Source organism: Ascaphus truei, chromosome 10 (genome assembly GCF_040206685.1).
Source record: "Ascaphus truei isolate aAscTru1 chromosome 10, aAscTru1.hap1, whole genome shotgun sequence".
Classification (NCBI taxonomy): Eukaryota; Metazoa; Chordata; class Amphibia; order Anura; family Ascaphidae; genus Ascaphus; species Ascaphus truei.
Window position 1 is genome coordinate 39,970,786 of NC_134492.1, and position 17,846 is coordinate 39,988,631.

The 17,846-nt window shown below is 40.0% G+C and overlaps 1 protein-coding gene across 10 annotated transcripts in view; it reads right to left on the reverse strand.

The window, feature by feature from the left end:
* DNM3 (dynamin 3) overlaps positions 1-17,846 on the reverse strand; it is a 292,881-nt gene that overhangs the window by 197,476 nt on the left and 77,559 nt on the right. For 6 of the 10 annotated variants that reach the window (XM_075616718.1, XM_075616717.1, XM_075616723.1 and 3 more), the window contains exons 14-16: positions 15,186-15,238; positions 13,630-13,696; positions 528-641 (exon numbers count right to left, since the gene is read on the reverse strand). The exons of 3 other annotated variants lie outside the window; for them this stretch is intronic. In XM_075616718.1, the coding sequence (XP_075472833.1) occupies positions 528-641; positions 13,630-13,696; positions 15,186-15,238 (234 nt within the window). The remainder of the gene's footprint in view (positions 1-527; positions 642-13,629; positions 13,697-15,185; positions 15,239-17,846) is intronic. One more of the 10 variants, XM_075616721.1, reaches the window with a different exon arrangement.

A 17,846-nucleotide genomic window follows, 5' to 3' on the forward strand; every position in this document is an offset into this window, starting at 1 on the left:
GGATAACCGAGGACTGCCTGTACTCGTTTGTTATATTTGCCAAAGACCTCTTAGGAGCAGAGGTTAATGTCATCTTAGACCTGGTTGATTTATTTAATGCAAAAAGAAAGTAAAGCTTCACAACTTATAGGCACAACTTAACAATTCCCCGCACCCAACACATAATAGGGGGGATTCACTAAGCTCCAGAAGAGGTATCAGAGCTCGATCCCACTTTTTTTGCCCTTCATGTCAATGAACGGCAACGCTGGATCGATTTCCAATACCCCTTTTCGGAGATTAGTAAATACCGGCCAGACGCGAGCAAAATTGGAGCAAAGCAACCTAATACTTTGATGGGAACTGACACAGTCAAAATGACACAATTTGCACCTGTTTAGTCAAGTTTAATATATATATATCCCCAAACTGATTAGCCGATAGTCCATTATTTCATATGCTTATTTTATTTGTAATGCACAACTCATTGTGCACCATAAAGTACTACACCTAAAATACATGATAATTATGTACTCTCTCCCACTTACCTCATCATCTTTGTACCACGAAAGGCTCTCTGCAGTGAGAATAAACCAGTAGTCCTTGGAACCTCCTTTCATGATGCTGATGTTGCTTATATTTAGCCAGCCCTTTCGAATCACCTGAACAGAATGAAAGGAAAAACGTATTTGTCAGGAGTTTATGGTCTATGGTTTACTGGCCTCTAAATCACAAAACATTTGAAAACACATTAATGAAAAATTAGCAGGCGTGAATGGCAGGACAGCCTCAGTACTGGTGTTATTGAGCCTCAAGTAATTTCTATTACTATAACATTAGATAATTTTCATGTGGGAGGTTTTATTACCCTATTAAAATGGCCACTGTTATTTGATTGAATGCGTACAGTTTAGCCCTCCCAAATAAGAAGTCACCTTCTGTATACTTGCAGTCCTCTTTATTATAGAAGATGCAATTTTTTTTTATTATAGGTTGATGCCTGTCGCCTCCTATTTTTTTGTCCCTAACTTTCCCGACTACATTCCTAACATAGATTGAATCAGTTGAGCTAATTTAGAAGGCCTTTTCATTTACAGTGCTAGGCAGCGTGTAGAATAGAACTATACTCTCTTAATGGAAACGTATAGAAATTTTCCTGGGCAGAAATGTAAAAAACAAAAAAAAGAGAATAGGCTGATCCGCGGCTCGGCAGACCGAACAGGTGACGGGGGGGAGACGCTCCACCGCAAGACCCGATCGACGGAGGCGGAGGGGAGGCACGCCTAACAGACCAGGAGCCAGGCAGACGCCGATGGTGCCGAGGTAGGGTGAGGGGAGGGCAGATACCTGTGGGATACAGGAGCCTATGCAGAAACCACCAGAGACTCTCTGCTAATAGGCCACTGTAGTGCTTGCCAAAACACAGCAGAGGTGGAGAGAAATCCCCCCCCCCCTCACCAGACATACAGCAGCGCGGTGGGCCCCCCCACACCCCCACTTCCACCCCCCACTTCCAACCAAGGCTATAACTATCTACACAAAAGACAGGTGCCATCAGAAATAGAGACAAGAGGCTACCGATCAAGACCTGTGTGCCTAACCAATGCTCCAATTTCACCTCGGTATAAAGCTCTCTGAGCAGGACAAGCTGCAAACTCGCCCAAGACAACTCACTCTAAAATGGCTGTCATAAACTTTTGAGTGATTAATATTGTGGAACTGAAAAACTACACTGCTATAAAATCACACTCCCCAATTTTTTCCCCCACGCAATCTGCGAACACTTAAATAAACCTATGAAGCAGTGGGAATTATTTGTGTAGGGGTGCAAATATGGTTCCTTGAATATTGAAAGCCTGAAACCAGGACCCCCCCAGGGGCATATGGATTAAAGCAGCTAAATATATAATTCAACAAGAACGACTTTGGTTCAACAATTCCTAGTTAATTGTACAAAACCCACTTGCGGAATGGCTCCACCAAAAAAGACACCAAAACCGGACGCTTCCCTGTTCTTTAAACAAAAGAATGACACTCCTAAGCCCCCAAGAAAAGAAAAGACCTCGCAGCCCCAGGACCAAGAAGAAACCGAGTCGGGTTCAGACTCGGACCAGGGGTCAAACATAAGAAATGATCTGAAGGCTTGGGTCAAAGAGATCAAGCAGACATTTCACGAAGAATTGCAGAACGCAATAAAGGGACTACGCTCCGAAATTGTGGCGGTCGAGGTACGCACTACAGGCCTAGAGGAAGCTATGGAGGCCTCCACCGAAAGGCAGATCGAGGTAGACTCAGATATAGCCCAGCTGAGAGATCAGATATCTCGTCTTCAAGACGCGCAGGAGGAAGCCGAGAATCGATCAAGAAGGAACAATATCAGGATTCGGAATGTCCCAGAGACGGTCGCGGCAGAAGATATTAAACCTTATCTCCACAGGCTGTTTCAAAGTATACTCCCAGAAGCCACCAATCCTAAACTGGAGCTTGACAGGGCCCACAGAGTTTTCAGACCCAAGGAGTTTGAGAACAGAGGACCCAGAGACATAATCACCAGGCTGCACTACTTCTCAACCAAAGAGGAAATTATCACCAAAACCAGAAACCAGGACAAGTTCCACTTTGAAGAATCGGAACTACAAATCTTTTCCGACCTTGCGCCTGCCACACTGGCTAAAAGACGGGAGCTTAGAGAGATAACAAGCTTTCTACGAAGTAAAGACATCAGATACCGCTGGGGCTTCCATTCCGTTTACAGGCATCGCACAACGGGAAACAAGCAACACGCAGGAAGCCAGAGGGCCCGGCATTCATGGCAGCCCTGGGTCTGGAGGTCCCGCTGGAAATTGAAGTCCTAAATTCACCAGAATGCAAGTACCACAATGCACCCCACACACTTCCCCCCTTTATCTTAGACTCTGCATGCCCCTAAAAACCCCAGGGCAGTCAAAGGCCCGAGTTAATAGAGGGCCCGATCCCACACCAAGTTTATGATCCCCAAGTCCACTTTTGTTTTCACCCAATTATTTCTCCCCCACATCCCAAATGGAATCCATATAAAAACATTGAGCTCTGTATAACTAGAAAACAGGGAGAGGTACACTCTCTGAAACAAAATCGCCAGGAAGTATGCAGACCCAAAAAACCCAGAAACAAAGAAACTTTGTATTATTCAATAAATGACAATGTATGGCTAGCCGCTTAAAAATAATCACACAGAATGTTAAAGGGTTAAACTCTCCTATGAAAAGGAGGCTTATGTTTAGAGATTTTAAAACTAAACAAGGAGATATATACATGATCCAAGAGACACATTTGGTTAGAGAAGACATAAATAGACTGAGAGATAAAAATTACCACCAAATTTACCACTCCCCAGCAATAAATAAAAAGGCAGGAGTAGCAATATTGATTAAAACTGGTGTCCCCGTGGCCCTTTCCTAGAGGGAGTGAGAGCCCTCTATCAAAACCCAACAGCGTATGTCAAACTATCAGGCGGCTTCTCGGATCCAATAAAAATCAGGAACGGGACCAGACAGGGCTGCCCGCTTTCCCCCTTGTTATTTGCCCTAACCATTGAACCTCTTGCGGCCAAAATTAGAGCCGAAAAAAGTATCAAGGGGATCCAAATTGCGGACCGAGAGTACAAAATTTCCCTATTCGCGGACGATGTGATTCTGACCCTCGATGACCCCCTTTCCTCCCTTCCTAGCCTTCAAAGGCATCTGACTCAATTTGGGCAGGTCTCTGACTATAAGGTCAACATAGACAAATCGGAAGCCCTAAATATCTCCCTTCCACCCCAGACGTGGAAACTTATCCAAGCCCACTACAAATACAAGTGGAGCTCCACCTATATAAAATATCTGGGGGTCAAAATTTCAAACTCGTATAACTCCCTTTATCAACACAATTACCCCCCCCTATTTGATCAGATTAAAAAAGACTGGAAACGTGGCAAAAACACCAAATTTCCTGGTTCGGAAGAATAGTGTCCGTAAAAATGAACGTTCTCCCACGGTTACTATATTACTTCCAAACCCTCCCCATCGTAGTGCCACGCCCGTCTCTAAAGAACATCCAGTCACTAATACTCCAATTCATTTGGAACGATAAGAGACCTAGGGTCCCAAGGTCAGTGATGCTCTCATCAAGAGCAAGAAGAGGCATGGGGGTCCCCGACTTAGTCAGATATTACCTCGCAGCACAATTGAAGCAGGCTGTAGTTTGGAATTGCGACCCAGCCTCGGCCTGTTGGCTCGCAATTGAGTCACATTACGCACAGCCTCACTACATCCAAGTGGCACTCTGGACCACAGGAGGGAGAGGGAGTGGGCCACAGAGGTTCGGCCTCGGAGCAATGAGATGCACGTGGGACGCATGGCTCAAAAGCAAAGGGAAGTATGGTCTGCTAGCTTCTCCCTCCCAGCTCACCCCACTCTTTGGGAACCCCAACTTCCCGCCTGGGTGTTCCACAAGACAATTTGACCAATTCCAGGGTCACAATATTAGGATGGTTGCCGATCTACTGCAGAAGGGAGAGATCCTAACTTTTCAGGCATTAAAGAACAAATTCCAGATCCAAGACCTTCATCTATTTAAATATCTACAACTTAGGCACTTCCTACACTCACTGTCCCCAACCTCCAAATTCCCCCCGATGACCCGATTTGAAACCCTATGTCTCAAAGACATATACCAGAGAGGCCTGATATCACAGATCTACAAGAGCACGGAACCATCATCAGACCCCCCGAAACACCTCTATATGCAAAAATGGTCGGACGAACTAGGTCTCCCAATAGACCTGGAAGACTGGGAGGATATTTGGGAGCAAGCCCCTAAAACCTCAATTTGCACGACAATAAAAGAAAACATCTATAAAATTATATTCCAGTGGTACCTGACCCCGGCTAGGCTGAGCCAGGTCAACCCCGGCACACCGGACCTGTGCTGGAGGGGATGTGGTCAAAAGGGAGACATGGCCCACATTTGGTGGTCATGTCCGGAGATCCAGAAGTTCTGGACCAAGATCCAGACACTTATCTACGAGATCACTGGAATCCCCCTCCCCCTTGACCCTCTGACCATGGTGCTGAGCAAACCCATTGACGACCTCCCCCCACCAATGTCCCGGCTGATCAGGGCCATGCTGACAGCGGCCAGATGCTCTATAGCTGCAGCCTGGAAACAGATTAAGGCCCCCTCGAGAGCCACAGTAGTGAGAAGGGTTAATGAGGTCATGACTATGGAGAAGCTTACGGCCATGCTCCAAAAGAAAATGCCCCAATTCTGGAACACATGGGACCCCTGGATCGAGAGATAAACCCCAAAAAATTCAAAGCACCTAGGTCAAGCAACCCAAACAATTGGAGAGCTACACCGGGACACCTCTGGGCAAGCCCACATTCACCCCTCCCTCCCTCTTCCCCCCCCCCCCCCAATGTTTGTCTCCCCCTTCCCTCCTCTTCCCCTTACTCTTTTTCCCACTGAAAATGGAAAACTGTTATTGGTCCTTCTCTGAAAGTAACGAGCAGAAATGTTGTGGGCCCACCACACTATTGTATGTAAAATTATCTTTGACTGTGACCAATAAAAAAATTGTTACAAAAAAAACTGGTGTCCCCTTTGCTATAGACAAGATAAAAAGAGACAAAGAAGGACGCATGCTAATTATAACTGGCAAATTAGGACCCGCAGACCTGACCTTAGCCTGTTTGTATGCTCCTAATAAAGACCAGGAAATGTTTATTCACGAGGCATTTGACATAATCAATCAATATAGGAGAGGCCATTTAATAATCGGAGGGGTTTTAAACACGATCATAGACAGCAACAAAGACAAAGCGAGAATATCAGGTAGAGAACAACACATAAATTTAAAAAATTCAATTGCCCTCAAACAAAATATAAGAACAAGCGGACTGGTAGATGCATGGCGGCTGATGAACCCCATAACAAGGGGGTACTCATTTTACTCAGCCCCGCACAAACAGTATACGCGAATAGATTATATTTTTATATCCAGAGAATTGGCTAACCGTATAGTAAAAGCAGAAATAGATAGTATCACATGGTCAGACCATGCCCCAGTGCTACTAACACTGAAGGATCTGCACCAGAGACCAGTCGGAGCAAGATGGCGTATGAACGACCTCCTGCTTAGAATTCCCGAGACCAAAAAAGCGATAAGGGCTGCTATACTAGACTACTTTTCAATAAATGACAATGGACAAGTAGAAGACAATACTATATGGGCCGCACACAAAGCGTCCATCAGAGGTAAAATAATCAATATAGCCTCACACAGAAAAAGAGAAAAAAATAAGAATATAAACAGTTTAAATGAAAGCATTAGGGAGAATGAGGAGAACTTTCAAAGTATCCCCTCAGACGAAATTAGAGCTAAAATAGATGAAGATAGAACAAAACTCAAAAATATACTGATAGAGGACACCGAGAAAGCAATGAGCTGGACAAACCAAACGTACTACGAGAAAGGAAACAAAGCAGACAGATATTTAGCAGCCAAACTCCGCAATAAAACGACTAATCTTAATATATTTAGTATAAAGACCAACCAAGATAAAATTATATATAACCCCATAGAAATAAATAAAGAATTCGTGGCTTACTATAATAATTTATATAATTTGACAAACCACGACCAAAGCAAAATAGACATGGCTACAAAAATAGATGACTATATAAAAACAACCAGATTAACTAGGCTAGATGAATCAGAGACAAACTATCTAGGAGCCCCTATAACAGAGGAGGAAGTAACCGGCGCTATTAAATCCCTTAAAAATTCTAAAGCCCCGGGCCCTGACGGCTTTACGAATTTTTATTATAAAAAATACGAGAATATACTGAAACCCTATCTAATTAGATGGTTTAATGGGATCTTAAATGGCAAAACTATGCCAAAGGAGTCACTGGAAGCCTCAATTATAGTAATCCCAAAAGAAGGAAAAGATCCCACCCTATGCTCTAGCTACAGACCCATCTCTCTAATAAATACAGATACAAAATTGTTTGCAAAAATCTTAGCAACCAGACTGAACAAGGTTCTAAATATCTTGATCCACCCAGATCAAGTGGGGTTTACACCAGAACGACAGGCCTCGGATAATATCCGCAGGATCATTAATATTATCCATAACAGCAACACGAATCAATGCCCCACACTGATACTAGGACTTGACGCAGAAAAAGCGTTCGATAGGGTGGCCTGGCCCTTTATGTTTAGAGCGCTCAGAGAGGTAGGACTCCATGAAAACTTTATAAATGGTATAGCAGCCCTATACTCCAACCCAACAGCTACAGTCTGCACTTCAGGCTACACCTCAGCACCTTTTAAGATTACAAACGGCACCAGGCAGGGTTGCCCGCTGTCCCCCCTGTTGTTTGCAATCTGCATAGAAGTCTTAGCCACAAGAATAAGATCAAACCCAGAGATAAAAGGCGTTCCAAAAGGCAATAAAGTCTACAAGACATCCCTCTTTGCAGACGATATTCTACTTTCCTTGACCAGCCCAGAGTCATCCCTGAGAAGCTTGTTTGATACATTAGATTTGTTTGGCAAAATTTCAAATTTCAAAGTCAACCTGAAGCTATAAATCTGAAGCTATAAATATTTACATACCCACAGAGAAAGAGAAAGAGCTCAAAAAGAAATTCCCTATAAAGTGGAAGACAGATAAGTTAAAATATCTGGGGGATTTCATTACACAAAAATACGAGGATATTTATAACGCGAACTACCCAAATCTAATCAAAACTTAAAAAAAAGATCTGTCAAACTGGGCGAGCCACCAGATCTCCTGGTCAGGTAGGATTGTTTCAGTTAAAATGAACCTACTACCAAGAATATTATACTTGTTTCAAGTTCTCCCAGTAACGGTCCCAGCGAATGTCATTAGGGACCTGGAAAAAGAGATAGCCAAATTTATCTGGAACGGCAAAAAGCCTTGAATTAAGAAAAAATTAATGACACTCCCTCTGACCAGAGGAGGCCTGGGGCAACCCGACACAGCTAAATATTATGAAGCAGCTAGACTGAGTCCGTTAATTTATTGGTCTGCAACCCCGGGTACAAAGCCATGGGTAGATATAGAGAGAACGGAGGCCAAAATGCCAAATATGGCAAACCTGTTGTGGATAAGAAAAAATAACAGAGCAGACCACTATAAATCCCACCCAGTCTTAACACACTCTTTAAGTATCTGGGACAAAAACTGTAAACACAAACAGATCTCATCTATCCCTTCGCCTCTGGCACCAATCAGACTCAACCCAGAGTTCCCAGCATCGCAACACTCAATTGTTTTTAAAAGATGGGAAGAAAAAGGGTTATCTTCTATTGGTAGCATGCAAAAAGGGGGCAGAGTTAAAAGCCATTCTCTGTTTTAAGCGGAGAATATGATATCCCGAATACACACACAGTCCAGTATATGCAGCTTAAACATTATGTTTCCTCGATACGGCCACAAGAAATGTGGACTAGATCCTTAACCACTTTCGAGAGGCTGCATCAATCAGGCATATACAATAAAGGGACAATCGCCCAGTTTTACCAGGTACTGATACAGCAACATAGAGGGCAAACAAGCAAAAATATATCAGATTGGGAAAAAGATATAGGAAATACCATGGAGGACTGGGAAGAAATATTTGAAAGAATAGCTAAAGCTTCCAGATGCTCAGTGGTTAGAGAAACAAATTTGAAAATCCTTCACAGATAGTATAACACGCCTGTGCGCCTCCATTCTTTCTTTCCATCAACTTCCCCTATGTGCTGGCGTAACTGTGGACAAGTGGGCACGTTTAAACATATCTGGTGGTCTTGCCCCAAGATCATCCTATACTGGGGAAGAATCAGAAGACTAATAAAGGGGGTACTAGGTTTGGACTTGACATGGGATATGGAAACTGTACTTTTATTAAAACCTACAGACGGTCTCGAAAGGAAGGCAGACTATTTGATAATACAAATTCTCTCGGCAGCTAAAGCAATGATAGCGAAACATTGGAAACAGAACGATTCCCCACCAATCACAACAGTAATGAATAAAATGAACCATGTTATGACTATGGAAAGATTAACCAATCTAGTCCATGATAGATTTGATAGTTTCTTGACAACCTGGGACCCGTGGGCGACTTATATATGGCAAAATCCAAATGTGACCTAAAACCGTGAACTCAGATACAACTTCAAACCAAACTGTTTGCATTTCTAACACGCAGGATGTCTTTTATACTTTAATATAAATATATGTATACCTCTACTTGCAAGTTCCCAGCGCGGAGACCATTGTGGATGATTCCCCCGAACCCTCCCCATCCACCCTTTTCATTTTCTGTACCCCCCCTCCCTTTGAAGTTTTGAAAAACAATAAAATACAAGTTAAAAAAAAAAAAAGAAATCCACATTTACATTACCAAAGTGTGACCTGTAGCATTTCTTGTATGTTTTTAACCATAAATGGTTTATTTCTTACTGTTATGTCAGCAGCAGACTAGCTCAGTACGGTCTATCCTAATGGCCAAAAATCAATAACATTTACCCTATCTAACCTGACCTAATTTTTCATGCCAAATGACAATCTACTCATACTGTACAAATAGACAACTATTGAAGCTGCTCAGTTGACTGATCCCTCTCCAACATACAAAAACGATTTGATGTTTTATTAAGAGTAAACTATTGATGCACCAAGTTCAGTTTTTGTGCTCTTGCATTTTCTTATCATTTATGAAGATCTAGAAGAAGCAAGAACAGCCAGCAGCTGCATAGGAATAGTATAGACCATAAACTTTTTTCATGAGCTCAAAGTATAAATGATCAGCAACTATCCTGGATTATAAAAAGACAGTTTTAATGATTCCCATCGCACAGAAGTAAAAAGAATATATCTGCTAGTGGAGAATTTTAACGTAACTTAAATACTGTTGCAACTACATGTGTGTGTCTGCAAGGAACCTATCCAATTTCACTTTATATTTCCTTAAGGAACTAACTTCCACTACTTTCCCTAGAAGCAAATTCCACAGTCTGATTACTCTGACTCATGTGAAGTTGGACAGCTGTACAGATAAAAACAGCTCTAGGCTTGTATTTGCATTAACCCTTTTGCTTCTGTAACGGCCATCACTCAAATTGTAGTGTTTTCCTTCAGGTTTGAAGGCTTATCCTTCAAGGAACTCAAGATAATGCTGCATGGAAGCATCAGGAGCTTATGAAATGACTTGTCAATTATAATTGTTATTTTTCCCAAGCTTATATAATAACTATGGTATCAGGCAGGCTTAGAACTGCTATTTGTTTTGTCTTCTACTACTTTGTTGCAGGAATGATAATTTGCCACTGGACACTTTTGGAAGTTGCTGGCATGAATTGGAGCAAATCAGGAAGAGGGGAAACACATGCAGCAGTAGCAAGGATAGGAGATAATATTGCAACTGTCAGCAGGGTCCTCTCTTGACAGGATAAATGAAGGATGACACGGTTCCTTCCTGCTAGAATCCAGGGAGCTGAACTGGGTTAGCTATAGCCCTATTCACAGTTCTTGCAGTTCATAAATGAATTGAGTAACAGAAGGAAGTCACTTTGAAAGATTACTTAGGCTTGTAAAAACAGCCCTCTCCCTCCCTTTCCCTGAAGAACAGGTCAACAGGAAAATATGCTTTTCTAAAAATGGTCTGCATTGTTAAAAGAGCACCGTTTTGTCATTTTTATCATGAGGCATCTGTGGTCATTTTAGGGTCTGACATACAACTCTTCAAAAATCTCTTTAATTAAAACCCCCAAATAATTTGCCAAAAAGTACTCATTTGCCAAAAAGTGAACAGATGTTCTGTGCTTTGAAACATTTTTTACACACCGATTACTCTAGACCTACAGTAGCAGCACCTCTGGTGACACAAAAGAAGACCTAGCCTGTATTGTTTTTTCAGAAAGCTCAAGCCCCTGTTTTTTGTTTGTTTGTTTTACTCTTAGTGCAATAGATAGAATGTATTACAGGTACAATTGTTGTTAGACTACTCATACACTTTGACTCAACCAATACCAAATGTAATGGTTAAGGAAGCACAAACATTCGACATCCATTGGAACACTATCTGATTGCTCACTAACTAGCCATATTTTTATATTATCAGTTATTATTTTTATTATGTTGCTCAAAACAGTTCCAATTAACAACGTTCTACTAATTAAATGCAGAAAACATTCCTATTCTTTAAGGAAAGGATTAACTCGCAATGTACTCTTTGCATTGCTACATTAAGGGGTTAAAAAGCAAGTGGCTAACAATTTTCCTGTGAGTCATTTTGTGCCATGTTGCTTAAAGCAGTAACCTTTTCTATTTAAACAGTGGCACGGTATATAGCTAATATAACTTTGCTTTCAATATAACAGTGTCGACTTTGCTGAATGATTTATAATGGAGCCTCTTGAGTGCTACCATTACACCTGCTGATTTTCCATGCTTAATGTTTTATTATGGGTTGGCAGAAGCATGAACTCCTACACATTTAGCATGCATTACATGCAAAAAAGCAGGACTAAACATTCTGCAAAAATAGTAACCACATATAAATAACAAAAAAGCTGTAATCAAAGCTGGGATTCATTCTTTCAAGATGAAAGGCAATTCTGCCTGAACTTACAATCATGCCAAACATGCAAATTGTTTAATGTCAAATGTCTGCTGGTCTGTGAAATTATTTAGGTTTCTGGTATCTACTGTAACGTCTAAGCATTACTGCACAGGTTATTGAGGGGCCGACAAGAAAATTATTATTAGGTGTAATTATACATGTGCTGTGAGAACAACAAGAGTCTCCAAATATACTAAAGAATAGGGGAGAGTGGGGGTTCAAATAGTCAAATGAACATGTGGTGTATAACATCTATAAAGTCTCCAATAGACCATTGCAAAATGTGAGAACTTACACAAAATACTAATGATCTTCCTGACTATTAAAAGGTGCAGTTCCCACTGCTCATTTTTTTGGGAAATCTGAAAATGCATTATTTTTAGCTCTAGTGACCCTCTGGTTCCCTAGATACTTACTGCTGAAGGTATCACAGGTACCGCCCCCTCCAGGGGAAGCAAAAAGGAGGTTTAAATATATCATGTCATGCGGGCCATGACTTCCTATTGGTCTTTGCCAAGTCGGGGGATTTAAATTCAAGGAAGAACCAGCAGTAATTTTCCTGGTAAGTATCTCGGGAACAGCAGATCCCCGGAGTTGAAATTAATGTGGTGCTACCCATCCATGTATATATTTTTTTTTACGTTCTCGATTGTGAAAGATGTAATCACAACCCCTGGCAGATGTTCTTAAATCTATATGCTCTTTTTGTCGACAAAAAAAATAGAAAGAAGATTTGGTGCCTGGGCCTCCTAAATACTTACATATGTATTTATTTTATCTTCTCACGCCACAAAAGAGTTTTTGATGGTTCTTAGATTTTCAATAGGATTCATCATACAGCACCAAAATATGTAATGCTAAGCATGAAATAGTTAATCCTGTGATTTTAGTGTATTCTTTGTTTGTTGGTCTTTGTTAATCTATTAAAGAAGCAGTTCATATTTGTTGGGAAAATATGTTGATCATACATCATACATGAAGGGCTGGTCAGCCATAACAGAAATGTTTATATTGGGTTGTATGTACACAACGTTTTTGCTGCGTTCAAGAGATGAATCATGAGTAGGCAGAAACTATTAACAGGAGCCAATATTTCTTACTTGGGTCTCTGTTCTGTAAACCAAGGTTTTCAGTGCTTTGTAAAGGTTTTTATTGCACCGTTTTAATATTCAGTGTGGACCCTGAACATGTACTGCAGCTTCAACACCTCATCCAAACTCATCCAGCACTGAATGTGGTATCAGAGCCAGGGTAGTTAAGGTTTCTACAGTACTTAGATAAAGACATTCAGTTATTTGAGCATAATGATGCGTAGGGTTTATACCATTGTCGAGATTTATTGGGAGTTGTATTATTTAATGGTACTTGAATTTCTGACCTTGTTATTGTTATATTCACATATTGTAGTTATGGATGCTATACTTTAAGTAAGTTAAAACATTAAACATATAGTAAAATAAAGCAACGATAGCCATGTATTGATGAAGATATTCATATTTTCACATTATAAAGCAATGTATGCACTGTGTAAAACAATAAGTAAAATAATACAAATTGCTGAAAGTTTACAGAATTCTTTTCACAACACATTACCACAACATGCTACTCTTAAAGGAAGACAGAAAAGGACGTTTCTTAAAATTGGAGAAATATAAAACAATACAAATTGTTCTGCTAAAATTACAAGCCATGCAGGGAAAAAAACATTAGAAATGAAGGGCTTATTCACAAGAGGTTGGTATCTAGGATGAAAGTAAGATTAAGTTCAGACATTTGGAATACAGTTGAGGCATATCTCAGCTTTATGTTTTTATTAAAGGTGGAATTGTGTTCAACAGTAGAAGATTGTGATGGTGAAAACAAAGGACAAATGTTCAAGCCCTCGATATCTCACACCAAAAATGTAAACATTGCAAGAAGTAATAGGAGATATTAGTGCCAGTGCCATTCTCCCCCACCCAACCACACTACAAGTGTCCATCTCACCACACAAAATACACGGTTAAGTGAAGCTCGAGGGGGGTCTTCAGCATCCACTGTCTTGCTAGAAGCGCTGGGTAAGATATAAAGTGTTGAATTGGTTATTTCAAGCATATTGCAAACTAACCTGTGACTTTTAAAAAGAAACCCTGACAGGTCAGGCCGGAGTCTCAAAATGCAGCACAAAAGGAAACAAAGATCAATAATAAAAGGATAAATTAGTGGGGAATTTACAAACATAGAGACAGTCTTTAGGTTACAACAGATGTTCTGTACACAAAAAATCTAAATTGTAGAAAATCAAGTGGAGGTTGTGGATCTGGTTTTATATCGGGAGCTGGGTATGATGACCAAAACTAATACCGGAAGATCTGTACATGTGTTGTGAAGATAAAAATTGCTAAAGGAAAGAATCCACAACAGTTATCCATTTACTGGTGTAGCCCTGCACAACATCTATTGCAGTACCAGAGCATCCCTTCTAAGCCATCTTGAAATACTTGGCAACAAGTTACCGTTGCACATCTTCTATGATAGCTTACCCCTCATGATGGGGTAGGCCCACTTGTAAGGAGGAAGGGGAAACTAGAGATTGATGGGAACTTGAAAAACAACATAAGAAGAAAGCTACATAACATGGAAGTGATTAAGCAATACTATAATGTCTGTTCCATAACATATATATGTATCTAATTTACCCAGTGCTCTCTATACTTTACACTAACTTGTATACTGTAAATGGAAAATGAAAGTATATCATATATCGTTTTGTGCAAGTTCACACACGAAAATACAGATTGCTAGTAAGAAGACATAGTTAGCAGATGCTTAAACAAGTCAGTAGCCACTAAAATGATTATGAATCTACAGTAAATTAAAATACAGCCCACACAAGTAGAGTATTTCAGTAACAGGAGGTTAATAAATGTCACACACTGCAAAACTGCTTACATTCACTGTATTCCCCACATCCCCCACTCTGAGTATAAAAGCTGTGCCTTTCTTTTGGTAACAAAACTGTATGAAATGTTTTCTTATTACTTTATAAGATTATGAATAATTTATCTTTGTATGCCGGCATCTATACATCTATACTTAAAACAGAAGCTAAAAAGAGATGCACAAAGCATGCTCATTTGCATGTCATTATCCCAAATCTTTAATCACTGTGTGGCATATGGCAATAGGGTAAAGCAGGTTTAGCTAACTAGGTTAGAAATATTGGATAGGCTCGGAATACACTCAATTCTTTAGGAAAATTTTGGCGAAACAGCATCCGTATGAGTGTTGCTGTTATTTATAATGCAATACTGATGGAGAGCGAGAGCGAGAGAGAGAGAGAGAGAGAGAGAGAGAGAGAGAGAGAGAGAGAGAGAGAGAGAGCGCGAGAGAGCGCGAGAGAGAGAGATGTAAGTAACACTCTGAGGTAGGTTACGCAAATATGAACAATTTCACAGCAGTGCATATGAATAAGAGTTAGTGCCAAGTTGTTCTTTGCTAGTCAGTTAGAGGCATACATTCTGCCTTCTGGGAGTTAATTGGAAAGCAAGAGTAAAGCTTACACAAACTTAGCTCGTACAATTTGCTTGGATGGTGGCTGACTGGTTCCCTGGAACTGTAAAGAATGGTTTAAATAGAAAAGACTTCCAACACTATACTCCTCCCAAAACAAAGCACTCATGATTATTTGGTAAATGTCATACAATGCCAACTTCTTCCCCTGACAGTTACTTTTCTGAACATGGTCGTTTTCCCACTTACCCTTAGATCTACAGAGACCTCAGTGCTAACAACAATGTCTTGAGTTCATATATTAGTATTATAAAACGCTTCAAGCAGAATCGTCTATTTTGCCTAAATAATTTCTAACAGAAACTTGTTCACCAAGCCATTTTAAAGATCAAATATTACAACAGGTGTACTAGGAAAAAAAGAAACTAGAATTTATTTGGTAAAAATTGAAGTTTTTATAGAATAATTCTTTAAAATGAATTCCCGGACTTTAAGAAGCACTTCTAAATGTGCTGTTGTCTCTAACCATTCAACCCTTTGATACATGTATATTCATTTTCAGCTATATTTACTGAACACTGATAAGTAGTTCCAGGGTTGTGTGTAATGACCTGATTCTTTGTAGACCGTAATCCATTATTTAGTACCACGGGTTTAATGATCTTAGACGATGTATACACGTTTTCCACATTACATGACTATTTTTCAGATACCACTGTGTGGTCTTGATATGATATTTTTCTTGATGTGTTTTTTATGTTGGTCCAATGACATATCATTTATAGACAAAAAAACACAGAGCGCACCAAAGGTCAGATGAAAATGTAATGAACAATACAAATAAAAGTAAGTATAGACTTACATGTAATATAACAGCAATTCAGTAAGTCCAATAGAATTGTCCGTGTTGCCCAGTTCCTGATCCGGAGGGAGTTAGAGATCAAGCGAGTATTCAGCTGTATGTCCCGCACGCAGGGATCAACTGCCTCTCAACATTGACTAACTACTTCCGGGTTCAAAAGTCCCGTATACTCCTAATACAAGCGTGTCTCGCTTCAGAGCTCTGGGAAATTGGAACTAAACAGTCGGCTACTTCACAGGACTAAAGGAATTTGTGTGCTACTACAACAACGCAATTCACACGCCGCGGTGTTACGTCAGGCAGTAGTGTGCTAAGCCCATATCCGGATATATATATAGATTGATAGATAGATCTTCAAAACACATAAAGTGCAATCGACTTCAATTGATCACTGATTTTAATTGGCATTGATATATGAAAAAGCGCACACTGATGGTAATTAGTTGCATTTGTACAGCCCAATCGTCACATTGATATTTTAAACAAGTATACTTGGAGAAATAGATATATTACAAATATGTAAAAAATGTAATTTTGGTGTAAATATATTAATTATATAAAAACGGATATGGCCTAGACGCAGCCTAATACTCAGTGTCCCATGAGGATTACAGCTATAGAACCATAACCCCATATAGCACATTTAGAATTGTTATCCTCAGGGATTTTTTACTAATGTGAAGTTTTTTCACCAGCTCTCACACATCACCTGATTTGTCCTCATACAGATCCTGTAATATTCCCTGCCCAACCAAGGCTTGGTCTCTACACACTTGACCTAAGGATTTATTGACAGGACAGGTATCAGACAAATATCAGATGACTACATTTCAGTGGACCATACCGCCATTGTTAAACGCCTCACAGCGTTTTTATTATTAAACAATTTATTTTTGATCTAATTATTTTTATATATTTTGGATGATTAAAATTTTCACTAAACACTACACAACTTCATCTGGGGCACTCAGTATCATTACCCTTACTATACTTTATTTAGTGCTCTATGTTTATCCCTGAGTCTCACTCTGATTAACATACATTGATCTGTGAGTGCACGATATTGGGTTTCTCTATTCCCAATACTTTCTACGGGGGAACTTCTCTCTTTAGTTTACACGCTACACCCTAGTGCACCCAGATCACACTTTATACTAGGCGAGCGGGTGGTTTCTTTGTCTATTCCCTGGAAATATAACCAGTTGTCAGGGGATTAAAAAAAATAAATATATATATATATATATATATATATATAAATATATATATATATATATATATATATATATATACATATACACATTTATTAAAGAATGGGACAAAGTTCTTCAAAATAAATTCTAGAAAGATTTAAAGCTGCAGTACAAGCAATATCCTACATGGTTTTTTTTTTTACATAAAGCAGTTCTGTACTATGACAAAATATTTGTAGCATTTAAAAAAAATACATTTTTAATGTATTCTAATGTAACAAGCATTTTTGTTTCTATAGCAACCATTTACAAAGTCATAACCCCTTCCTCTTCTGAGACAGGCTCTGGCACACCCCTTTTTCCGTCTCTCTAGCAGTGCACCAATTGTATCTAATGCCTCTCTGGTCACATGATCTTCCACACAGAACTTTGCATCTTGGGTAATCTTCTGCAGCCCTAACAGTGATATAAAGAACCCCCGAGCCGAATCTTCAGCGATCGATTACAGGAGAACGGATCGATCGGCAACTTAGCTAATTACTTGTCAGTGTGCAGAGTGTATTGATGCACATATTGAATGGAGAAAAATAATGAAAAAAAAAACCGGCAGCTTGAACTGCAGCTTTAAGCAATGTGCAGACTATCAACATAAGAAGGGA